Source organism: Dama dama, chromosome 4 (assembly GCF_033118175.1).
Source record: "Dama dama isolate Ldn47 chromosome 4, ASM3311817v1, whole genome shotgun sequence".
In the NCBI taxonomy this organism is placed as follows: domain Eukaryota; kingdom Metazoa; phylum Chordata; class Mammalia; order Artiodactyla; family Cervidae; genus Dama; species Dama dama.
The window spans coordinates 24538693-24565100 of NC_083684.1; the positions used below are offsets into that span (position 1 = coordinate 24538693).

Below are 26408 nucleotides of genomic sequence, written 5' to 3' on the forward strand. Positions count from 1 at the left end.
TCTGAGAAGTGGAGTTACCCTCTGTGACTCTAAAGGACGTCCATAGTTTGGGGGCCAAATTGCCCTTCTTTCTGGTTCTGTCATTTTTCACTGGGTGAATGAGTATTTGCTTGGCTCCTGGTCCTGAGCTTATTTTAAGGTGTATAATATCCCTTCTTTGACACGTGGGCATGATCATGGTTGGGTGTACATAAGTCATCCGAGAGTCCCTTCCTCCAGAAACGATTCTCTGCGCTGCAGCCTGTCTGGGGACACAGCGCTGAACCGGAGAGTGGAGTCAGCAGGGAGGCCTGTGAACCAGGGATCCACTGTGAACTCATCGGGGCTGAGAGCTGGACGGGAGGTGGGACCAGGACTAGAGCGGTCGGGAGCATCGAGGAGGAGCTCAAGTGATGCTTTGGGCAGCTTGACCGAGGAGGTGCCCGCTGAGCTCCAGAGGCTGAGTCAGAAGGTGCTCCAGGCGCGGGGCCTGCCTGTGCAAGGGCGGGGCTCTTGCAGAGATCTGGCATGTTCCAGCACAGTGCCTGTGGCTGTACGGGGGAGGAGAGGCATCAGGAAGTGACACAGATAGCTTGAGGAGGAAGGGTGATCATGTGGAAGATGGCCCAGAGAAGGGAGAAGCTCGGGGCAGCGAGATCAGCTTAGTTTCCATTTTGGGGAAATGGTAACTCAGGGAGGAGAATCCAAGAAGGAAGGTTAGGTTTTGGAAAAAGACGAGGAGTTTCATTTTGACCTTAACTGAGCTTGAGGTGACGTTTACATAGAAGAGTCTAGCTGGTAGCTGGAAATACAGAATGGGTGTGTGTATGTGTGTGTGTATGACAGTTTCTTTGTGTGTATACTTAGTCACTCAGTTGTGTCCGACTATTATGACCCCAAAGACTGTAGCCTGCCAGGCTCCTCTGTCCATGAAGGATTCTCCAGGCAAGAATACTGGAGTGGGTTGCCATTTCCTTCTCCAGGAGATCTTCCCGACCCAGAAATCAAACCCAGGTCTCCTGCATTGCAGGAAGACTCTTTACTAACTGAGCTATGAGGACAGTTTCTTTATAAAAATCAAATTTTAGAGCCTCCTGAAGAAGTCACTGAGACTGCTCTAGGGATCGCCCTAGGGCTTGCTGTTACTCACCTCTCTTGGTTCCTACTTGCATTTGGAAAACATCATATAGTGCAAAAGAGTACATAAATCCCTACACCTCAGACCTCAGTTCCACGCCCCAGAGGAAACTACTGCGAGCATGCATTCTTCCTGAAATTTCTCTGGCATATACACACACATTTAAGTCCCTAGAGTGGATGAGTCAACCACCAAGAGAAACTTACTACTACACTCACTGCATCGCATCATGCGTGCAGTAACTTCCCAGATGTGTCCTGTGTGGCTGCATGCCTGGCTTTGGGGTCCCTTTCTGTTCATATCTTCCAGGTGCCTGCTTTATGACCTTTTGGTCTACAAAGCTAGATTATTAGAATAACGAGTCTTTTGCCTTCAAGTGTTAGTTTTCCTTAATGATATTTTCCCTTGTTATAAAAATATACGATAGTACTCTTAACATGTATGCATTTTAAAAGATAGACTGTATACATCAATGTATGTGAGCTATGTGAGAGTCGCTCAGTCGTGTCCATCTCTGTGTGACCCCACAGAGTACGCGTTCATGGAATTCTCCAGGCCAGAACACTGGAGTGGGTAGCCGTTCCCTTCTCCACGGGATCTTCCCAACCCAGGAATTGAACCCAGGCCGCCTGCATTGCAGGCGGATTCTTTACCAGCTGAGTCATCAGGAAAGCCCAAGAATACTGGAGTGGGTAGCCTATCCCTTCTCCAGCGGATCTTCCCAACCCTGGAATTGAACCGGGGTCACTTTAAACAAAGTGAGTCTCCACCCCGAAGTTCACTTATCAGGTTTAATAATCATAAGCAGTATGGTATATAGACCCTGTTCTATGGGGTGGAGGTTGGGAGAAATACACATACGTGCACACGTGTGTATTTTCACGTGTGAAAATATAAAGAAGATGCAAATGACTATAATCTCTCCCAACAGATAATAATGATTCCTGTTAGAAAAGCAGATAAACAGATACACACTGGTGGTTTAGAAAAATTATAAAATTATACACAGTGATATGAAATAAAAAACTAAAGTTCTCCCTAACTCGCCCGCCAGGCCATGTCCCTCACGTGATCACTGATAACAGTTCTCCTTCCAGAAAGCTTGTAAGTAGAAACATGTTGTGACTTTCTCTTGTGTGTTTGCGTATGTGTGTGTGTGTGTCTTTTTTAATGTACATGGAAGGAATCCTTTCTTTTAAACATAACACATCTTAGGTCTTTCTCTGTCAACTCAAACAGCTCTTCTTCATTCTTTTTGATGGGTTATTGGCTATAATTCAAGGGAAGGTCAGTGAGTGTTCCTATGATTATGTAATTGGACCCCACTGATTGATATTGAGGCTGATTCTAAATTATTTAGTATTCCAAATCATGCTGTGGTGAATATCCTTGTTCCCTTATGGAAATATTCTTGGAGGATAAAAAAAGGGGGGGGGGGATTTGTTTTTAAACAGCTTTGCAAAAAGCTGCACATACTTAATGCAGATAATGAAATTGATGAGTTTGGATGTATGTTTACTCCCATGAAACCAAGGTGGTGCTATATCCAAGGTAGTAGATGTATGGGCTTCCCAGGTGGTGCAGTGGTGAAGAATCCATCAGCAATGCAGGAGACAGGGTTTGATCCCTGGGTTGGGAAGATTCCCTGGAGGAGGAAATGGCAATTCACTCTGGTGTTCTTGCCTGGAAAATCCCAGGGACAGAGGAGACTGACGGGCCACAGTCCTTGGGATTGCATAGAGTCGGACATGACTGAACATGCACGCATCCATCCATGCAGTAGATATAGCCAGCAGCTCCAAAAGTTCCTTGTGTCCCTTCACTTGCTTGTGGTAAGAATACCATGAAATCTACCCTCCTAACAGATTTTTAAGTGCACAACCTGGTATTGTTAACTGTAGACACTGCATTATACGGTATATCTCTAGGACCTGATTGATCCTGTTTGACTGAAACTATATCCGTTGAACAACTCCCCATTCCCCACCCCACTCCAGCCCCTGGCATCCATCATTCTATTCTCAGCTTCTGTGAGTTTGACCATTTTTAGATACTGCGCATAAGTGGAATCACACAGTATTTGTCTTTCTCTGATTGGCTTATTTCACTTAGCATAAGGTCCTTCAGGTTTGTTTGCATTTCACATGGCAAGATTCCCTTTTTTAAGGCTGAATAACATGTCATTATATTGTTTCCTTTGTCCGTTCATCTGTCAGTGTGTATTTGGCTGTTTCCGTATCTTGGCTATCGGGAGCAACACTGCAGTAAACATGGAAGTGCAAATACTCTCCCGGATCCTGATTTTAATGAAAGATGGGGGATTTAAAAAATTATTTATTTACATATTATTTATCACTTATACAACAACCTCTAGAGAGATTGTAGTGATTTACATTTTTACATGCTGCATGTGAATGCCTTTTCCATATGTCCTTGTCTATTATTAATCTTAAAATTTTGGGAGGGAGGAGTATCTTGTTATTGACGATAACTGAGTAGAACTTGGTCAGTGCCTTCATGAGCTTCCCTGGCGGCTCAGATGGTAAAGCGTCTGCCTGCAATGCAGGAGACCCGGATTCGACCTCTGGGTTGGGGAGATCCCCTGGAGAAGGAAATGGCAACCCACTCTAGTACTCTTGCCTGGAGAATCCCGTGGACAGAGGAGCCTGACGGGCTACAGTCCACGGTGTCGCAAAGAATGGACATCACAGAGTGACTAACACGTGACATGAGTGCCTTCCGATAGGTCTGAGGTTACAGTTAACGAGGACTTCAGTTATGGAACCGAATGGCTTGACCTTGGAGTGACACTGTTCTCAGGCGCAGTGCAAGCCGGGCAGGTGTCCCCCAGGGGGCACTGTCAGCCCCTGAACAGATTTTGGGTGAACTGCAGGGAGCAAGTTTGAGCAGAGGGGCCAGCAGTGGGTCATCTGCCTGCCTTGGCTTGGCGGCATCAGGAAGACTGCCATGTTGCTTTTGGTTCTGAAGTTGCAGACGCTGCTGAGAGACTCACACCCCACCCTGGGTTGCCCAGCTGAAAAGGTGTGAAGCAGTTCTTCCCTTTTATAGCCAGAGAAGTTGAGCCTTTGAGGACCGTTTTGAAAGGCTAGCATTTCTCCTCTGGTGGAAATTTCCTCAGAGCAAAAGTGATTTTTTTCATGTCTTTATGACCTAAATTATCTATGGGTTGTACATTTTAAAAGTACAGAAGCTATTTTTTTATTGATATTTCTTCTTTGTTCCATTAAATTTTTGTATTATTGTTAATTTTGAGTTTAAGTTTTATCCCAGCAAATTAATTTTGATTCTCATTTTCTACAAATTTTGGGTTGGGGCATTCTCTCCAGTTATATAGTGGCACTTATTTTATCATATTGCTTTTATATACTTTTCCTTTAAAGGCAGGAAGTGGATGCTTTTTCTTGCTTACTTTATCTTTTAAGAAGACATTGATATCCTAATAGAGGGCACTGTATTTTGGTCACTCAGGAATTCTGATCACAGGAGAGTTGTATTTTGTAATTTAAGACGAGAAACTATAACATTGGGTATGTAGCACACAACAATATTTGTTAATTTAACTAATACTGAGTTTTAACCAAGATGTGGAAGAAACTGAAGTTGTCTCTGCTATTTTTTTATCTGTGTAGTTGATATCAGAGGTGTAATTAATGTGTGAAAACAAACTTGCAAAATTTCTCCAGTTTCCAGCCTTTATTAGGTCATCATGTCACTCAAAAGTGTGCCAGGCATGTAGTAGGCACTCCAAAAATGGGACTTAGTTCCTTTAGGATTTTTTTTTTTTTTCCTTTAGGATTTTTAAAGCGCCTGACTATATGTTGTACCATGCCAGTCAGATTATGCAGTCCACGGGGAAAGAGCCCCTCAAAATTATTTTTAAATCTTTATTGGAAGTTTATTTCCTGATTGTACCAAGATTTCTCACTTAGTTCTTTAATAAGCATCTTACAGATAGCCGGTTAAATACAGATGAGATAGGTAAGAATGTTTGTGTTTGGCTTGGGTAAGGAGATACGACCCTGGCAGGCCTGAGATGGTTTCTCTGGTTCTTACTGTTAAAATATGTTTTTGTTTTAAGAGCCCTTCTTTTTCTGCTTACTCCTCTTTCCCTCCTTCCAGTGTGGTAAAGTCAAAGTAGTGTAAGAGGTAAGGTAAGCTGTAGAATCATATTTTCCTAAATAGGAAGATGGTTCTGGGTTAGTAAAATTTAGGATATTTTTTCCTTCCATAACAGCTTTATTGTTAATAACTGTTAACTGCAAACATACCAGCTGTCTCTCAGCAGGAGAATGCGTCAGCAAACTGTGGTAGGGTAGTCTCCCCCCCGCCCCAGTAATTATTTTTTTAATTATGAAAGTATGATAAAACATTTACAGGAGACCTGGAAAATACAGGGAAAAGTTACATATAGTTCCACTATATATTACAATTATTTTTAAAAGTAGATAAACATTTTAGTTGGCGTTTTCAATATCAAACTCCCCCAGTGTATTAGAATGAATAAACGGAAAAGTAGAAGGGTATAGTACACCTGGAAAGCACTATGAACCAATTCAGTGTAATTAAGATTTATACAACTTTCACACAACAGCAGGACACAAATTCTATTCAAATTCCCATGGACTATAAATCTGGAGACACTGGAACATATCCAGGGTCATAAGAAATGTGCAAAAATTTCATGGTCTGTCTGAGGTATTGAAATCAGAGGCTGTTCTCTTATCACTGTGGAATTATGTTAGAAATCAATATCCAAAGATATTTGAAAATAACCCACATGTTTTTAAGTGCAGTGTGATAATTACCAAGAGAGCTCTTTAACTTAGCCATTGAAAGTGTGGTAGGGTAATCTTGTTTTGAGGATTTGTCACGTAAAACTATCATACCTTTCCTCCAAATTAATGTGTTCTAATTAGAAAGTTGACAGCCTAGTGATAAACAGGAGTTCTGGAATCTTCTCCGCCTTGTAATAATGCCGAGTTCAGAAATCCCTCACACAACCTCTTTTTGCTTTGTGGTCATCTGAAAGTGATTTGACGAGGACCTCACTGCCCTGCAGGGTGACCTCTTTGCATTTGCTGAAGCTGTCCTAGGAAAGCACTCCTGTTCGTCTGCACCCTGTGGCAGTGTGGGGAAGCAGTGTGGGATACATGCATACACAGAACTACTTCACATCATGAGTATTTGTTTTCATCATTTAGAGGGACACCACCCAGGGCAAGGATCATGTGTGACTAGCTTTTTTCCTTGTAATACCTTGAACATAGACACTCAGTAGTGTTTGGAGGATGAGTTCTTACTTAGTTTCATATGATTTAAAGATTCACTAGAGGTTGGGCTAAACACTGCTTGCCTGTTATTTGAATTATAAAATGTGTAAGTTTCTCTGAGATCTGCTCTTCCTGAAGTGGATCAATGATGAAAGTAGCCTAATCTGAGCATCAGGAAAGACCCCTTAGTCTACCTGATGCATGATCTCTATAGTTCTGAGAAGCAAGGGAGGGTGTGTGTGTGTGTGTGTGTGTGTGTGTGTGTGCATGCGCGTGCGTGCGCGCGCGTGTGCGTATTTATGAAAGTGACAGTGGATAACTGAGGACTTAACTGATGGGTGGGTGAGAGCTGACTGGGAGTGTGTGTGTAGGAAAAGCTGATCCATTCTGAGCAATGATGAAAAGGTTTTACTACAAACCTTTATAACTATGAAGGTTTGTACACTTGATCTGAGCTCAGAATGTTTTAAAAAAAATGTGTAAGTGGGCCTTTGTAGAGTAGCCAACAGTCAAATTTAGGAGGTTTTCCCCATTGGTTACAATGGAAGTATTCTACAGTGATATGCTTTCAAACCACAAATAAACTCTGATAATTCATAGCAAATGATCTAGTTAGCAAATGATCTAAGAAGCCTGTTGTTTGGTTGTTTGTTTGTGGTTCTCATCCCCACCAAAAGTGCCGAAGAGTAAAGCAAGCCATAAACTCTCTAATGACTAGTCATTTTAGCTGTTGTCTATCAGAAAACAAAGGGGGTGACCTTAGAGAATATATTAAAAGCTGAGAAGCTTAAACAAAAAGTCAGAAGATACTAGGGTACCTGGAAGGCACCTAGTTAAGTCAAGGAAGACTTGACTCCACTGGGAGTCTCTGGGTTTAGTGGCAGAGCTCCCTGGAGTTTTAAAATCCAGTTTTCCTGTGGTATTGCACAGTGAATAAGCAGAACGCCACTGTCAGTCATTCCTTACCAAATGGCCCAGCCCTTGAAAACCAAGGCTCTGAAAAGGCTGCTGGCTGCTGCTCCCTAGGCTGTGCCTGAGAACTCTGAGGCCAGAAAGGGAACACAGCTGCCCTCAGGCAGAGCCTGAGTATGGAACTCGAGTGTTTTGACTCTGTCTGAAAAGAAAACATCAAAAGCAGAAACTATTGATTCAAGTTTACTCTGCCGCATTCTGTTAACAGCCAGTGGGTGTTGAGATTTGGCCTTCTTTCCTTTCCTTGTAACCATTTTGGGTCTCCTGGTGTTTCTAGCTTCCTGGGGATCCTGAACCTGCTCTGGACCTGAATGGGCTTGCAGCCCAGCACACCCCTCCTTCTAGATCTTGTTACTTTGAGACTGCCCTGCCTCCCGCTGCCACCCTGCTCCCCCCCAACACCGGCTCCCCTCCGGTGCTTGGCACCCATTGCTGTTTAACTAGTGCCCTTCTCCTGGCTTCCTGGTTCATCGCAGATGTGCTGGACTGAGGTAACCGCCAGAGCATCCTCAGTCTGGTGTGGTACCTCCAGCGACCTGGAGCCGGGCCTCCCGTCTGGTCTGCATCCAGCCCAGGTTTTGCAGATTCCCTCCCATTTCATACTCAGGGAAACCCCTGGTGACTCAGACGGTGAAGAATCTGCCTGCAATTCGGGAGGCCCAGGTTCGATCCCTGGGTTGGGAAGATCCCCTGGAGAAGGGCATGGCAACCCACTCTAGAATTCTTGCCTGGAGAATCCCATGGACAGGGGAGCCTGGTGGGCTACAGTCCTTGGGGTCACAAAGAGCTGGACAGGACTGAGTGACCAATACTTCCTTTCCCTCCTGAAGGTAGCTCTTCACAGCTGCACCACCTTGTTAAGGAATGCTATTTTCATTTTCTTCTGTTCTGATTCTTCCTTTTCTTCTGTAGTAATTGACTGCATGCAGCTCCTTAGCCAGCCTTCTTAATGTTTCCTTTAATCTGTTCATCCATTCCCACAGCCCCTCAGACCTCAGACCTCGCAGGCATCCTCACTCTTCTCTTTCCATTGCTGGTCCTGTCCTGTGGCCCAACCATTGTGTCTGTGTGTGTGTGTGTGTGTGTGTGGCGTTTCTGAGCCCATTTCTTTCCTGCCGCCATCCTCCAGACCTTCATCCAGTCCTTCTACACTTGCAGTAATTTATGAGCCATTCTTTCTGCATCCAGCCTTGTCTCTTTGCCAGCCCATTGTTTGCACCATTGCCAGATGAATCTTAAAGTGCTCCAGTTTTGAAGTCAGTCTTTCCCTGGTCCCTTTCAGAAACATCCGGGAAGGTCTGAACTTGCAGCGTGTGGCTCGGACCCTGGGTCGCCCGGGTCTGCCTCCCTCTCAGGACCTGCCCCTCCCTCCTCTCCTCCCTCGGCCAAGGCTGTGCCCTCCGCTCGCCGCTCCCTGAGGAGGGCCTCGTGCCTCTCCGTCTCTGCAAGTCTTTTTAGCTCCTTTATGGAGCCTTGTCTGCCAGCCATTCTTTTTAGGTCTTTGTTGATACTCCCTGGCTGACCTGTTCATTTGACACTTAATTCACTAAGCAAACATCATGAAAGACACGCTTTTTTGCTCCTGTGAGGAATGGATTTCAGAGGGGGAAGAGGGTCACCCCCACTGCCCGGAAGCTTGTCTGTGTCTTCTTGTGTTTATATCTACTGGATCAGAAGTGTAAAGGCAGAGTATAAAGGCCTTCACTTGAAATTTAAGAAATTTTGAAATCCCCAGCACTCAGCAGGTATTCTGCACAGGCAGATAATAAATGCTGTGAGAGCTGCTAGTACACTTCCAGTAAGACTTCTTGGAATTTGGAATTTCTCGTTTTTAATTACTTTTGCATTTTGATTAAATTTTGTGCATTCCCATTTTAGCTTAGTGTGAATTATAACATTAAAATTAAGGTGAGAAATCTGTGAATGTAAAACCTGCAGACGAGTTTAAGACTTAATTGGGTAAGATTATTTAAAATAGTGATTTCTCATTAGATTGGCCTTGTCCATATTAACGTCTCTGCTTTTTTTCTTCAGTCTGCATGAAGAAATCAGTGATTTTTATGAATATATGTCTCCAAGACCAGAGGAGGAGAAGATGCGGATGGAGGTGGTGAACAGGATCGAGAGTGTGATTAAGGAGCTCTGGCCCAGTGCTGACGTGAGTACCTGTCTGGGTGCTTAGGTAGTATCCCTGTGTATGTGCATCTATAGAGTTATGGTCTAATGCAATTTCAAAAACAAACCATTTTCTCCAGCCTTTAGATAAAATTTTGGGCTTCCTAATTATTTGCATTGAGTTGAATGACTTACTTAAGACTATTTCTTTGCGGTGCTGCTAAAGGCAAACTATATTTAGGACTCATTAGTATAAAGAGAAGAAAGATAAATCAAGCCTCTTTGTGTTGATAGCAGTGGGTTATTTGGATGTGGTGTATCAAAACTCTGTTACTATTTTGTTCCAACCTGTCAGTATGAACATTGCATAATTGTTGATAGCTGAATGAAGATGTCAGGTAGAAATTTATTGTGTCATTTGAAGTTCATTTTCATAGTCTAATGTAGGCGTGTACTCTACTCTCCTGAAACTGCTGTTTCCTTCTCTTTTTCTTATCACTCCTTGTCTTTCAGTATAGCCTCCACCCAGTGAACGAAACTTTTGCCCAAAATTTCCTCTGCTTGTTTGTGGTTCTTACTATTGATGGTCACCTTGGAGGGCTCCTTCGAGGGTCTATTCTACAGTTTTCTTCATTCAAAGAAGTGATTTATTGGAATGCCTTCCTTTGTATTATGTAACTTTTCTTTAGATTGTGTCATGGGATGGCAAGAGCAAATCCAGGGAAGCATTTTTGATCCAATTGGCAAAACAGAGAAGCTTCAAATAAGATATTAGAGGTACAGGGAAGAATGCATGCGAGCACGCTCAGTCATGTCAGACTCTGTGACGCCATGGACTGTAGCCCGCCAGGCTCCTTTGTCCGTGGGAGTCTCCAGGCAAGAATACTGGAGTGGGTTGCCATTTCCTCCTCCAGGGGCTCCTCCTGACCCAGGGGGCGAACCAGTGTCTCCTGCATTGGCAGGTGGATTCTTTACCACTGAGCCACCTGGGCGTCCCACAGGGAAGGGGAAGGACACTAGTATTTCATGGAGCAGCTGCTGTGTGCCACGTTGTTTCTCCTCCGTGACCTAGATTGGTGGCTTTCAGCTCAGGACGAGTTTCTCCCCGGGAGGCTTTTGGCAGTGTCAGAGCCATCTTTGACTCTGGTGACTGGTGGGTGTCCCCGGCGCACACTGGGCAGAGGCCGAGGAGGTCGCTAAACATCATGTGATGCACAGGACAGCTCTTCACACCAAGGACCTAGCTGCCCCAGATGCAATGCTGAGGTTGAGACACTCTGATCTGAATCAGTCCCCCGCCGGACGAGGGCGATTTTAGAACATGAGGCTGTGATTAAGTCCCTTGGTCCATCTTACCTCACAGGTTGAACTTTCTTCATTGTTCATCCCTCACTGCAGCCACTTGTGTGCACACATCTGCCTGTGTCTCCCATTGCTCTCCGTGGGTCAGGAGAGGATGTGTCCGCGTGCTGTTATAGCGACAGTGCCCGGAGTTCTCTGTGGAGACGGCCTGCAGGCCGCCACCTGTCCTGCAACTAAGGCAGTCTGCCTGTAATCCAGGGATCTGTGAGAAGATGCTGCTTAGAGGAACAGAAGTTGAGGATTTGTGGTTGTGTCTTTAGATTTTTAGGGAATACTAGTGAACATTCCTTTTAAAAGGCTTCTGTTTAAGTCCACATGTTTGATATTTGAACCTAACAAGTTTAAACTAACTTTGAGAAGTAGTGCTACTTAACACTACTTTCTGTGAGACGTGGAATCCTGCTTCCACGAAAGGGTGGTGGTAGGAAAAAAATGCTCTTGTAGTACTAAAAATTACCAGTAGAGGGTGGCAAAGTCCTGCAGTTCTCCATGGTTTGGCCTTTCATCTGATATTTTTTGCTGTTCAGTCGGTAAGTCATGTCCGACTCTCTGCAACCCCCATGAACTGCATGCAGCAAGCCAGGCCTCCCTGTCCTTCACTATCTCCTGGAGTCTTCTCAGATTCATATCCATTGAGTTGCTGATGCCATCCAACCATCTCATCCTCTGTCACCCCCTTCTCTTGCCCTCAGTCTTTCCCAGCATCAGTCTTTTCTGGTGAGTCGGCTCTTGCATCAGGTGGCCAAAGTATTGGAGCTTCAGCTTCAGTATTAGTCCTTCCAGTGAATATTCAGAGTTGATTTCCTTTAGGATTAACTGGTTTGATTTCCTTGCCGTCCAGGGGTCTCTCAAGAGTCTTCTCCAGCACCACAATTCAAAAGCTTCAATTCTTCGGTGCTCAGCTGCCTTTATGGTCCAGCTCTCACATCTGTACATGATTACTGGAAAAACTGTAGCTTTGACTGTACGGACCTTTGTCTGCAAAGTGATGTCTCTGCTTTTTAATACACTGTCTAGATTTGTCACAGCTCATATTTTAATATGATTTTTTTCTATTTCAGGTCCAGATATTTGGAAGTTTTAAAACTGGCTTGTATTTACCTACAAGGTTAGTACATTTATGAAGCTTTCAAGGAATTGCGCATTTTTCTAGAATTTCTTTGTTTTGACTGTTAAATATGTAAGAATAGAAACAAAACAGATTTATGAAATCTTACTTGTATTTTATTTGAGTTACCTTGAAATAGAGTGTCACTACAGAGAACTGTCCAAGCCTGTAACGTAACCCACTAACACAGATGTTAATGTAATTTTATGGTAAAAGACCTGGTCATGTTCTAGAGTTCTGTACACTCAGGAATGCCAGGCCTCTCATTTTTTATTAAGAGCTCATACTGTTAGCTCCTGTCACCATATTCTGACTCAAAAGTTTAGGGTATAGACTCTTCTCTGAAAAGTCTTGATCTTTTTAGGCCCTTTGTTTATTTTAATCTTCTCAAATGAGGGCTGTCTTGGCCCACAGCTGGGGGCAAGAGTGGGGTATGTGTGTTGGGGCTGCTTTGAGGGAATGGTAAGACTTTATTGAGGATCAAGTACCTGTTCTCCAAGAATTAAACTGCTGTGGTCTTCAGGAAGCAAAAACATTTCATCATGCATTTGTTTTTATTGTGGTAAGAGCACTCAACGTGAGATTTACCCTGTAACACATGTTTAAGTACCCAGTACGGTATGATTAACCATATGCATCCATCATGTTTTCCATTTGAGTTTGATTTGATCTACTTTACCCAAACTTAAAATGTGTTAAAGTGGATGCATCCTGGCAGTTTTCATTCTTCCCATTGTTGTCCTAGGCCTACAAAGCTATGAAATATTCAACTTTGAGTTCATTAGTATTTTTTCCTTATTTAGGTTCTGAGCATCTGCAAAGCCTGAATCATTCTTTCTAAAAATTTAATTTTTATGATAACCTAGTTCAGATTTGAAAAGGGCACAAAATTAATGACAATGAAACATCTGAATCCCACCTCTCCCCCCCAGTTTCTCTGCTTGGAGGAGCTGCTATTACCAGCTCCTTGCATATCCTTCCAGAGAGATTCTGTATATATAAAAGGAAATGTGTGTTTCTTTCTTTCTTATGCACATGGTAGCATACTAGATAGACTAGGATGCCTGCATCTTTTATACTTGATATGTAAGTCACGATTAATCAGTTAGTCTCTTTCACTTGGAAGGTCTTAAGGTTTTTATTACCAGAAGCCTTTATGAACAGGAAACGTTACCTGGTGTTTTTGAGGGTTTACTTCATTCAGAATCACCCATGAAATGACTAGGAGAAGTAGGAGGTTGTTAAAATCACCAGCCTCCACTTCTCTGACAGTCCTCACTGAGACATTTAGTCTCCATTGGGCAGTGCGAGAGTGAGAAATAAGTTTTCATCGTACTGTTAGTAACTTGTTGGCTGTAGCTTGGATGAGAGAAAGCAAATATAGTTTCTTGCTTCTTTCACCAACTCCTGTGTATGCTCTGTGTTCAGTGACATTGATCTTGTGGTGTTTGGGAAGTGGGAAAATCTACCCCTCTGGACCCTGGAGGAAGCTCTTCGGAAGCATAAGGTTGCAGATGAAGATTCGGTGAAAGTTCTAGACAAAGCAACTGTAAGTTCTTTAGCATTTCATCTTAAACTCTCCAGTTACTTATGCATGGGATGTGTGAAATTAAATTTTAATTTTGGTGCACACAGTTGGATTGTGACCGAATGATTCCTTCTGCTCATGATCCCAGTGCTTGCACATAAAAAGTTGCAATTGTGAGGCGAATTATTCTGGTTATCCATTTCTTTCAAAAATTTTACTCAATTTTAATCATATAATACTGTAGAGACTTTTTAATACAAAAAGTGTAAGTAAAGATATGGATATCTAATAAAGTTTTAGTTACACAGATATTCTTCTATCATATTTTGTATCTTTGAAGAATTGTATTAATTGAAATTTTGTAGATCATTTTAACTAATGGAGTGAGCATTAAGAATTTTCATGGAAGCTCATTTTAAAAATAAATATATCTATTTTAGAAGTTTGGATATTTGCACATCAGGTTTTATTAGAGCAAAATGTGTAGTTTCTTCATTAAAAACTATTAATTTGGAAATCTAGTTCTGTACATCATCTGCTGGTCTGAGTTTTCTAATGCATGGTAGAAGAGCTTTTTTTCTTTTTTTTTTAAAGAATTCCTGATTAAAAAAAAAAAAAAGAATTCCTGATACTTCATATAAACCATTCTATCATTCTTCATTTGAGAATAATTATTACATTTTAAGTTCTCTTGTCAGGTTGTTTTTTGGGCTATATGCAAAACTGACCAAAAATGCCACTTGACTTACTGTGTATGTGGCTTAAGAATCTAGCAGTTTTCTTATTGGAAACAGTTGACATTCATAATCCTTGATCTTCTTCTGTTGGAAACTGTTCTCCAAAGTAGATTCATGTGGAGAAAGGTTTTTGTTATTTTGTTTCAAAACTCTCGAGATTTCAAAATAAACTGCATGAGTTTAAATGCTAAACATGCAATGTAAGATATCTAGGCGGCTAAGTCAGCTCTGGTTTGGAGTGTTCAGAATACTCAGTGTTTAAAGTCTTCCTGAGAAGATCAGGATCTCAGCTCTGGTAACCTTCTGTCCCCCGATTTGTCATTTAACTTGTTTGAAGTATTTAATTTTTACCTTTCTTTTCTTTCTAGGTACCTATTATTAAATTAACAGATTCTTTTACCGAAGTGAAAGTTGATATCAGCTTTAATGTACAGAATGGTGTGAGAGCAGCTGACCTCATCAAAGATTTTACCAAGGTCAGAGAATTTATAGTGTTTATTCAATGAAACTATTAGAAAATGGAGTTATGTTTTGAAACTCCGTTGTGGTGTTCTGGTATACTTGGCTAAACTATTTTTATATGTGTATTGCTGACAAATGCTTCTTTTCTGTGCAGTGGTTTTTACTTTCCTTGAATCTGCTTGTTATAATCAGTAATTTATAGTGTGGCCTCAGGTAAGAATTAAGGGTTGAGGAAGCCTTTGAAGAACTTCTCTGCCCTAGATCCTTCCTCTTAGGGAGATTGGGGCTGAGTCATGCCACGCAGTTGATTTCCTGTGTGTTTCCAGTCTCACAAGGGTCCAGATTAAGATGGTCTCTAGCAAGCTTTTTCTAGGTCTTAATCCCCGAGTCACCTGCAAGGTAGGTCCTGCAGGTGTCCTTCCCTTATCCTGGAGTGGTTTGTTTTCTGCTTGTTCTGTTTTCTTCCCAGAGAGGGCACAATTTATCAACACCATCTTCAGCTGGACGCATTGGCTTTTTTCTCCCTAAACTAAAACTCTGCACTACTTTGGCTTAAATAAAATATCTTTTCTCTCCATTTGATTTTTTTTTTCTTTAGCAGTTCTTCGAGTTTACCTTTTTCTTTTTATGTAAGAGAAAATTATAACTCTCATGTGATAAACATTATATTCTCATGTAAATGTGCAGAAAAAGAAAAGAAATATTATCCGTAATCCCATTGTTTTGGAGATACTGGGTGTGTGTAAATTTTCTTTTTACCAGAAAAGAAACTTTATTAAAAATTGAGAAGAATAATGTTAAAAAAAAAAACACCTTACCATTATAAAAGGATAGGAAAAACTGAGTCACCCTTTAACCTTGTATGCTTAGATCAGCTACATAGGATTTGCCTTCATCAACTTCTTTTCTTTGTTTATCCTCTTCTTAAGATTTTTCACAAAAGAAATGGCACACCATATATATGATGTCGTACTTTTTTTTTTTAACTTATTATTGGGGAGGATTTCTGTGTGTCAGCACAGTCAAGAGTTTCTTCAGTCTTCTCACTGACCGCCCTTGTCAGGATGGATCGTCCCTTGTGCATGCAGCTCTTCCCTGGGGAAGAGTGTCTTCTGCTCTTACAAAAAGTGCTGGGTGAACATCCTTCCATGTCTGCATCTTCCTTTGCACTAATAAATTGTAAGACAACTCCTGGAAGTGGAATTTCTGGGTCAGAGGATACATGCAGAGAAAATTCTGTTGGCAGTTTGTCTGATTGTTCTGTAAACTATTTCTAAGTTCAACCATAGTGTTTAAAAATGATTATTTCTCCATATTTTTGTTGTTTCTCACGCTCGCTTGCTTTGACATGATTTGCAAAAGTACAAACGCTTCTTTTCCTTATGGGAGCCGTACGTGTTCACTGTAAGTGTCAGAGGAGAGTGGCGATCACGAGTAACTCTGCCGTCCTTAGGCAGTGGCTGTCAAGGCTCCTTGCTCCGTGTGTGTCTGCTTTGTTCTCAGCGTCCCTGTCTCAGGGCCCGGCTTGCGGAGAGGACTTAATGAGAACGAGCTTGAATGAAAGATGGACTCAGGCGGTCCTTCTCTGCCCCCGTGGGTGTCCTCACCCTTCCTTGTAAGGCACGGAAGGTGGGGCTGTGTGTTGACCTGCCCTGGCCGAGGACAGCAGGCAGGGTGAGTCCTGCTCTGGGCTCTGCAGGATCACCTGAAAAAGAAAAGAAATGGTCTGCCTGTGCAGTTCTACTTACAGAAGTGATTCTTTAAAACCCCACGGACTGACTGCTTTGGGAACTGAGACGTCACCCCGTACCGTTTCTGTTATCTATTTACAGTTGAGAATTGTTCAGTAAATCATAAAAGGAGTGTCACATGATAGGTATCGCTAGGGTTCTGTCCCGTAGTGAATGCTGGGGTGCTCTCTCTGTTTGGGGTTTTAGATGTGAGGACACAATCCTCCTCAGTTACTCAGACCTTACTTTTTTATAGTTTGTTTTTAAAGTGCACAAGTATATAACATATCTCCACCAAGTCTGTAATGTAAGGACCCGTTTACACTGAGAGACCATTTGTGCTATTAATGCTCCCAGCTGTTATTGATGTAGGAATTCATTGAAAATGTAATTTTCTTTTCCAGAAGTATCCTGTATTGCCATACTTGGTTTTAGTATTGAAACAGTTCTTATTACAGAGGGACCTTAATGAAGTATTTACGGGTGGAATTGGTTCTTATAGTCTCTTTTTAATGGCAGTAAGTTTCCTTCAGGTAAGTAAGTTATACCCTGCTAGTGTACACTAAACATTTTTTGTTAAATCAATTGGGAATCATTTTGGAAAAAAATTTTAATCAAGCTCTAATTAGAATACTTCCCTTGATTACTTACAACGTTTCCCTTTAAACCGGGTACCTTTTTTTATAATTTAGCAATTAAATATTTTAAAATCCCAAAGGAAGAATTTTTTTAATCTCATGTGTTCTAATATTTTTTGAGACTTGTCACTACAAATTTTAACATACAAAAGTATGGTGCCGTTTCCATAGGTACACATAGTAACATAAATGCCAAAAATAAGAATCTTTCTAAGCAGTTACTATTCTAAGTGGAGACTTACAATTGAGTCCCAACTCAGTTGAGACTGGCTGTCTGGGTAAGATGTGTTAGAAGTCTTAATACTGTCAGTGAGCGTATTCATGTGGTACAGCGGTGTTGCCAACTGCCTGACTCTGCTGGTGAGTCAGAATGACTTCCTTGATGTTGGGCCAAGCCGACTCTCTCAACATCCTGGGCAGCTGTGAAATCCAGCCTCGTAAATTATCCCCCACACCCGTGGGCTCCACCTACACCCCTGGGTTCCACCCGCGCCCATGGGGCTTTCAGTCGTCTGTAACAGAAGTACTGTTACAATTAGTCTGCTGTAACTCTGTTATCTGTTGGCTGCTCTGTGAAACCAAAATTATTATAATATTGTTTATAGAAGTTAGAATGTCAATTACCATCCTCACCTTGAATTCAGAGAAAATCCAATGTAATTTTTTTTTTCTTCTCATTTTAGTTACATCCCAGGGAAGATGCTTGCATCCCCAATACAAACTATGGTGTTCTCTTAATAGAATTTTTTGAATTATATGGACGACACTTCAATTATTTAAAGACTGGCATCCGGATAAAGGATGGTGGTTCCTATGTGGCCAAAGATGAAGTACAGAAAAATATGCTAGATGGCTACAGGCCATCCATGCTTTATATTGAAGATCCTTTACAACCAGGTATTGAATTTAGGTAAATTTATGGACATTCAAGAAAGGGCATTGGGAATTCCCTGGTGGTCCAGTGGTTAGGACTTTGAGCTTTCACTGCCGAGGGCCCAGGTTCAGTCGCTGGTTGGGGAACAAAGATCCTGCAAGTCACCCAACTCAGTCAAAAAAAGGCTTAGTAATCATATTGTACTTTAAACTCTCTTCAGATGAAAAATTAAGGATTAACTTGTATTTGTGTTTCCTCAAAATATTTTATAAGCAAACACGTGCACATAAACACACACACCAGAAAAACATGTATGCTTGCAAATGAGTGGAGTTGGTAGTAAAATCCATTTGACTCTTAAAGGCAAAGGAGAACAGGTATTAGCTATTTGGGTGGGTTTGTGCATCTCCGGTTTGGTGGCTGTTTTAAGTTCTTCTCTCTTGAGTCCTCACTGCTGCTGATTCTAACCAGTTATCAGCCAGGGCTGTAAGTGAGGATTCTGAGAGACACTATATGTCTCAGAGTTCATGAGAGAGAGGGTACCAAGAGACAGTTTATTTTCCTTTTGCACCTTTCTTCCTTCTTTAATTTTGCATAGTCTCCCTGTGCTTTTTCCAGCTTTATGTTGGCTTGAAAGTGAGCAGAAAATGAATTCCTCCTCTGCTTTCATGAAGCTGTATGTTGCTTACTTGTATTCTAATTTTTCTGGACAATATTTTTTCCTGGTATAATTGTAAAATATTTAGATTCTGCATTATTGGACGTCAGTAGAAATGCTTTTAGTCACTTGCTTTATTGTGTTGACTTTGAATATATATATATTCGAAAGCATATATATATATATATATATATATATATATATATATATATATATATAGGCTTCCAGGGTGGTGCTAGTGGTAAAGAACCCACCTGCCAATGCAGGAGACTTAAGAGACCCAGGTTCGATCCCTGGGTCAGGAAGATCCCCTGGAAGAGGCCATGACAACCCACTCCAATATTCTTGCCTGGAAAATCCTGTGGACAGAGGAGCCTAAAAGGTTACAGTCCACAGGGTCGCAAAGAGTCAGACATGACTGAAGTGACTTAGCATGCGTGCACATATTGACTTTGAAAGTAAGGAAGGAAAAGAAGTTAAAAGATAGAATAGTTTCCTAGGAGCCCTTTTCTGGCAGAATGAACCATCTTATAAACAGGAATAGTTTACTCATTGAGTAAATGTTCTTTGAAAGCCAACTCTACATAAAGGACACAAAGGATTTTTTCAGTAAGATGGTCCTTGCTTTTTAGGAGCTCATTATTTAGTGCAGGAGATGTTTATAAAGCTAACAAGCAAAAAAATAGGTATTTCTAATTTAGTTTTGCTTCACTTTTAGGAGAAAATGGGCAGTTGCTTCTTTTATTTTCATGACTGTGTAAGGGCTAGTCCCTGCTGGGCCAGAAGACATTTAGGCAATTTATATGCCCCAGTGACATATTTATGCATGATCTACACGTTTAGAGCTGGAGGAGCTGTGGGGCCAACTAGCGGCTCATATTCTGAGGACAGTGATTGCCCTTGCTCTCCCAGAAGAGGGCTCGTGAACTTTTAGTTCATATTAAGCCGCAGTAAATTTTAATGTGTTATCTATATATTTCTTTTGAAGGTAATGATGTTGGAAGGAGTTCATATGGGGCCATGCAGGTGAAACAGGCCTTTGATTATGCCTACGTTGTCCTGAGTCATGCTGTATCACCAATAGCAAAGTACTATCCCAACAACGAGACAGAGAGGTAAAAGTTTCACTAAAATCAGCCCATTGGGTCAAAATTGTTTGCGGCTTCTTATCTTCAAATTAATGTACCTTCTTCATTCTTTTTTTATTTTTTTAACACTTGCAGCATATTAGGTAGAATAATTAGAGTAACAGATGAAGTTGCCACATATAGAGATTGGATATCAAAGCAGTGGGGCTTGCAGAATAGGCCCGAGCCTTCGTGCAATGGTAAGAATTTTTCATTGATCGATTGACTAAGTATTAGAGGCTTTTCTGTGTTGTGTGTGCTTAATGGGAAGAAACGTTTTCCAATCTTTTGCCACTCTTTCAGGAAATGGTGTTACCTTGATAGTAGATACTCAGCAGTTAGATAAATGTAATAATAATCTATCTGAAGAAAATGAAGCCCTTGGAAAATGTAGAAGTAAAACTTCGGAATCTATTAGTAAACACTCTTCAAACTCTTCATCAGGTCCAGTGTCTTCCTCTTCAGCCACACAGTCCAGCTCTAGTGATGTTGTAAGTATGAAGACCTGGTTTTCTACACCTAGCCCCATAGGGGTTCTGTTGCTGGGATAATTCTATCTAGAGAGCCATGGCTAACTCATTTTCTTATTTGTTCCTCAGAAATTTTAGTAACTTTAATGATTGTACTTTTTCTCAACATTGTGTTAAAATTTTCAAGCATACAGTATACAGAAAGGGAAAGAATTTTAGTGAACATCTGTATACACTACCACTGGACTCTGTCATTAACATTTTACTGGCTTACACAGAGCTATCCATTCATTTACCAATTCATCTTATTCTTTAACACATTTCAAAGTATCACAGATGTTAGGATATTTCCTACAAAGTATTGTCCTGTGCTTGTCATTACCCATAGTTCAATGTTTGTCCACTTTTTTCTTTTGATATAAAATTAACATATAAGGAAATCTTAATTATACACTTAACAAATGCATACACATGTGTAACCCAAAATCCTAATAAGATGTTGACTATTAACATCTCCCCAGATGTTTTCTAGTCAATCCCGGATCTTACCCTCAGAGGTAACCACTGTTAGGATTTTTCTAATACCATCAATTAGTTTTGTCTGTTTCAAAGTTTTATAAAAGTGGGATATATATATGCTCCCTCGATCACCATTTATAAATGTACAATTTAAGTGGTTTTTTTTTTTTAGCATATTTATAATATTGTATAGCCCTCATCACTAATTCCAGGACATTTCCACCACCCCAAAAGAAACCTTTTAGTAGCCCCTAATATCTTGTTTCCCCCCATGCCCTGGAAATCCCTAATCTACTTTCTCTCTTATCCTCATAGAATTTTCTAGTATCACTTATACCTACATTACTTATCCTCATCAGAGTTACTTTTGAGTTTGTTTAAATTGAAATCTAAAATGGCCTTTATTGACTCTTATAAGTATATATGACAAAAAATAATCTCAGTGTGAAAAAGACAGTTTTTTGTTGTTGACAACCATTTACCAGCATGGAGTCATAAATCCTCACGTGTGGAATCTGCCCGTGTGCTGGTCTGGTTCCTGGAGCAGCGCTATGGAGGACAGAGTGCTGAGCTGGATGTCCCAGACACGGGCAGAGGCAGAGCCGCCCTGAGAGGGAGCTTTAGGGACTGAGAGTGTGTGTCTCTGAGATGCTGGGCAGAGTGCGAGGGCCAGGGTAGAGGAGCAGTCGTGGCCCGAGCAGCCCACAGACAGGTGGGGCTCAGCCCAGTGTCTCTGGGAAGTCCGGGCCACTCGCTGTGTTTTCTAGGAGGGAGCACTGAGTTGTCATCACTCTCAGAGAGTGAATCTTGTAAAGTGATTGTTTTGTATTTGGTTGAAGACATTGAGTCAGGCACTGGAGATAGGCCCTCACTCTTCACCGTGCTCACTCCACTATACCATGGTTCCTTTTCTGTAAATAAGAATGCAGAACAATTTGGACCTCTGGGAGCTCCCTCAAAGCCGATTAACAGGGTCAGGCGTGGCCAGTGGATTTAACAAGGAACAGAAACCCTGTGATAAAATGAGCCACTTGAAACGTTTGGAGGAGAAGAACTTAAGCAGTTAATTTTATAAATTCCTCAGTGTGCTTCCTTTAACTCACAAATGTTCAGACTTAGTCCAGAGAGTGCTTAGCTGAAGCTGTTTTCCTTTCTTAATGTTGAACGTCTAAATCATTACTGTGTCACGTTATAACTTATGTGACTTGTGTTAGGATTCCGACGCGACACCATGCAAAACGCCGAAACAGCTGCTCTGCCGTCCGTCCACTGGGAACCGGGTAGGGTCGCAGGATGCGTCCTTGGAGTCCTCTCAGACAGGCGGGAAGATGCAGAGCACCCAGACCACTAACACACCCAACAGCACCAACAAGTCCCAGGTGTGTGCAGTTTGTGTTTTTAATTGTCAGTGTTGAGTGTGGGATATTTAGAGTTTTGTACATGCATATACATGCACACGTGTGTATACACACACATTATGGCTTTGAAGAAAGTCCTAGGTTAAAGAAGAAATGTGTTTATTCTAAAAGGTTCCAGAGCATGACAGTGCTTCTAGTAACAGGGTGTCCTGAGGATCCCATGTAACATAAACCTTTGTGGGAATCTAGCAACTGGTCCTTCTTTATAAGATGTCTGGTCTAGCCAACTGCCTTACTACAGATATACAGCATAAAAAAATTTGCTTCACGTTATAAAAAGTTTCAATTGTACTTGAAGTAAACTTACATGAAATTTTGGAATGAGCTCCCTGCAATGTTGCACAGTCTGGGAAGAACATATCCTTTTTTATTTTAAAATCCAATACCTCGTTGATTGTGTTGAAATGATCCGATACAGTCAGCCATGGTCAGCTGATTAGCTTTAGCTTTGACTTAAAAAGGCCACAGAGACACTCTGTTGTAAGCTTTTTAGGTGCCTAAAATTTTGTTCATCTTGAGTAATGAATCAAAATGAGGGGAGAAGCCATTTCATACTGGACTCTGGCGTGAGGCCATCACGCCCTCTCCAGTACATCAGGGACCCTGGGGAAGGCCGCTTGACAGTAGAGCTGACCGTTAAGTCAGTCACCTCATGTCTGACGTAACTCGCAGAATCCACTTTATCTGTGCAGCTTCAGTCATGTGCCCCAAACACTGACTCATGTAGAAATGGCCATTGAAGTGACACGTGATAGCAGGAAAAGAGTGGCGAGCTGTGGTGACCCTTGACCTGGCAGCACGTCTGCATATCTGACAGTTTCTTCCAGTAATGCCATCTATTATGTGATGTACTGATTGATGGGTTCCTTAAGAAAAGCTTAAATTCTATGTACTCTGTTAAGAAGTGGTCTTATGTTTTTTGATATCTCCATGAAAAAATGATGTAAAAGTGTTTGAGCCCCAGAGAGTTAACCCCTTAGCATGGTTTTCTGCCTGTTAGATAAGTCAGTGTGTTCCTAGTTATGAAAGCTCCCAAGGGAGGTCTTACAAGCGCTGTGTTGAATCGCAATACTGATGTCTTTCTGACCGCTTTCCTTCTCTGCAGCATGGATCAGCAAGGCTCTTTCGTTCTTCCAGCAAAGGCTTCCAAGGTACAACCCAAACAAGCCATGGTTCCTTGATGACAAACAAACAACATCAAGGGAAATCAAATAATCAGTATTACCATGGCAAAAAGCGGAAACACAAGAGGGACGCCCCCCTCTCAGACCTTTGCAGATAGTCGGCGTCGTGTGATGGACTGTCTTCTGTGTGCAGTGATCTCACGCGCAGGACAGTTGGATAGGGACTCCTGGGAGACATTTGGGAGCCTTACCCTGTTCAGACGTTGATTTAGCAACTGCGTTTTTTCCCAGCTCGCCACGGAATGGATCATGAAGACTGACAACTGCAAAAACAAAAAGCAAGCAAAAAAGGGGGAAAAAAAAAGGCTGCTCATTTGATAAGTCATATGCTATAACAGGGTCATTTTAAGATTTAAAGCTTGAATGTAAAATAAATCTATTTCTCATTGGCTTTATGCAGAGTTATAGAGAATAGTATTCAGTGTGGGTAGGGTGATAGAAACAAGAAAATTTCAGAGGATGGGGTGGGAAAGGAAAACACAGGTATCATATAGGAAGTCCAAATTTCAAAGGGGAAAGTGATCTGTGCATGTTTTTTTTTTTTTTTAATATTTTTGCATATATTTACCATTTTATTGTGTGTATATATAGATGACCATATAGGAAATTGATATTTGTAATAGTGGATTTGTTAATACTTTTTACATAACATTACTGTTTAAATTGTAAACAGATTTTTCTCAGGATTAGTTTGAAAAATAATCTGAATTGTCATCTTAACATCCATCTATAGGGACGTGATTAGTTCTATTACTCAAATTCGTTTCCTCAGCATTGAAATGACTTAATAGAACCCTCGTGACCTGCTGCAAAAATTTTCCTCTCTAAAGAAAAGGTTATGGTGGCAAATGACGTTTATTTTATTTTGTAAAAAAAAGAAAAAAAATATGTACTATGTACTTTTGTGTAAACACTGAAAAATCTCTAGTCATCTCTAAGAATTAACTTGCAACTGTTTTCTATAGTGCTGTCGTCTTGGGCAATGGGCAGTTACATGACTTTGTGTTTGTTTCCTTTGCAGTCTTTTTTTTTTTCTTTTTTTTCTTCCTAATAGGAAAAAAAAAAAAAAGGCCACCCGCATCTGGTCCCATTCCTGTTGCAGTGAAACCTCGAGTTCCACAGACTTTGCATGCTGGCTTCTCTAACCCTGTGTGCCGCGCGTGCTTGTTTTTCTCATCTCTTATTCTTTTTTAAATTCATGCTTAACTACTGTGGGAGAGAATAACTGTAAACAGCTTTAATTAAATCATACTTATAAAAAACTATTTTCTTATACTCCACTTTATGCTTTTGGTATTGTTGATCTTTAAAAATTAAATGGTCTTTGATAATGGATCTATTTTGTATTGCCTTATTAAGACCAAATACTTCTTGTCATCCCATTCTTTATCCTCTCCTTTCATGGAATTGTTATCTTTAATTAAAACTTTTTTAAACATTGGCTTGTTTCAATCATACTGTAAATTTTGGTTGTGGTCAGTTTTGAGTGCAAATGAGATGTATCATTCTGTTATTCATCACATGTTGAGTTTGAAACTCAGTTGGAAATATTTAATAGAATGTAAGTGGCATTTCTGAAAATGCTTTCTTTCAAGGTGAACGTTCTTATGTTTAGCATCAGTGTCTGTGGCTCTGTTAATTACAGCCATTTCTGAAATGAGATTCTTTTATATATATATATATACACATATAAAGTACTATTATTGGCTTTTAGGAATTTCTTTTATATACATTTATGAAATACTGAAGACCAATCAGACCGTTAATGGACACTTAGTGCAACTTTTTATAAAGAAAATAATGCTAAAATAAGACCAAAACTGATGTCATCACTGAAATTAACAGTTTTCAGTATGTTCGTATTTTAATTCACAACAGAAAAATGTGTTCCAAAACTGGAAATTCATTATACTTGTGTAAAGCGTGGAAGATTTTAAATGTGATGTTATTTTGACAATGTTTGAAATTTTAGAGTCACGTTTTATTCTGATCAGAATTTTTATCAAGATGTTGAGCTTTTGTTTTTTTGAAACTAGTTTGTCATAACATATTGTGCATAATCACAGTATTTATTTCCTAGGATTATTGTGAATGTGTAGACTTATGTTTACTGCTAAGGGAACAATTATTTATAAAATAATATTAAATCCAGTATTAGCTGCCTATTTCAGACACTTAATACTTGCAGAGATCCATGTTACACTTACCACACTGAAGTTTTGTTTTGTTTTTTGTTTTTTTTTTTTCAAGAATCACCTTCATTGTTGAAAGTAAATGTACTCTTAGGGTGCAGATATTAGTGTTTCAATAAGCATGTGATTATATCAAGGTGGTGGTAGCGGGAAGATAATCTTGATTCCATTGGGAATCTTAGGTTTTCGTAAATTTATTGGGAAAATAGTTTTTCCTGTACTGCTGATGTTTCTTTTTGGTAAACAGTATCTTTCTAAAAGAAAAGCATGAAGGAGAAATTGAGGTGTGTACATTTCCTCAAATGACCAGCATTGTATTCGTGAATACTGTGTATCTTGCAATGAACAGTGTGGAAGCTGTTCATTTTTCAACCTGAAGTAAAATACTTTCAAGAACTTTTAGTTTGCCTGCTCATTTGTTTTGTACATTTCATCTCTGTACTTGACTCCTGTCTTTTTTTATTTTTTGAGTTTAAATACTCTCTCTAAAGATTTTGTGACGATGTCGGAAACGTTCCATTTAGATATTACAGTCCATCCGTATCCATGGGTCATAACCTTCCTGGGCTAGTACTTGTAGAAGGGACCTTGCAAATCCTGCCTTACTGTGGTGACATTTCTCTGGCGGTCCCTGGCTGGCGTGGAAACTCCTTCAGAAGTCATAATAAGCTTTTCAGTACTGGTTTTAGAGGCACCGTTGTGTCAAAGGTGTCCGTCAGCGCGCAGTCTGAGTGGTTATGCTCTGGTGATAAAGGTACATGCATTTTTTTTCTTCCAGTGTTCAGGTGTCCTTGAAGGTGCCCAGTTTTTAGTGTCTGATTTGTTTGGAGATGCTGCACACGGTTTGCAAGTCTAGCTTTGACCTGTGGGATCTACTGGTTTTGCATGGAGTTGCCTTCCAGTCCT

The 26408-nt window shown here is 40.8% G+C and overlaps 1 protein-coding gene and 2 non-coding genes across 4 annotated transcripts in view; all 3 read left to right on the top strand.

Moving 5' to 3' along the window:
* The window catches only part of TENT4B (terminal nucleotidyltransferase 4B), a 66503-nt gene extending 40605 nt beyond the window's left edge, over positions 1 to 25898 (top strand). The window contains exons 2-12 of one of the 2 annotated variants that reach the window (XM_061138463.1): positions 9415 to 9538; positions 11919 to 11965; positions 13394 to 13514; positions 14599 to 14706; positions 16827 to 16955; positions 17744 to 17957; positions 19581 to 19707; positions 19816 to 19919; positions 20164 to 20210; positions 21923 to 22087; positions 23232 to 25898. In XM_061138463.1, the coding sequence (XP_060994446.1) occupies positions 9415 to 9538; positions 11919 to 11965; positions 13394 to 13514; positions 14599 to 14706; positions 16827 to 16955; positions 17744 to 17957; positions 19581 to 19707; positions 19816 to 19919; positions 20164 to 20210; positions 21923 to 22087; positions 23232 to 23408 (1363 nt within the window). In that variant the 3' untranslated portion in view covers positions 23409 to 25898. Of the gene's footprint in view, positions 1 to 9414; positions 9539 to 11918; positions 11966 to 13393; positions 13515 to 14598; positions 14707 to 16826; positions 16956 to 17743; positions 17958 to 19580; positions 19708 to 19815; positions 19920 to 20022; positions 20211 to 21922; positions 22088 to 23231 lie in introns of both variants that reach the window. The other variant, XM_061138462.1, reaches the window with a different exon arrangement.
* On the top strand, positions 6549 to 6630 carry LOC133055340 (small nucleolar RNA U2-19). Its single transcript, XR_009692628.1, has one exon. It is a non-coding gene; the product is annotated as a small nucleolar RNA U2-19 (small nucleolar RNA).
* Positions 6798 to 6867, top strand: LOC133055336 (small nucleolar RNA U2-30). The gene has a single exon (XR_009692625.1). It is a non-coding gene; the product is annotated as a small nucleolar RNA U2-30 (small nucleolar RNA).
* Positions 25899 to 26408: the final 510 nt, after the last annotated feature.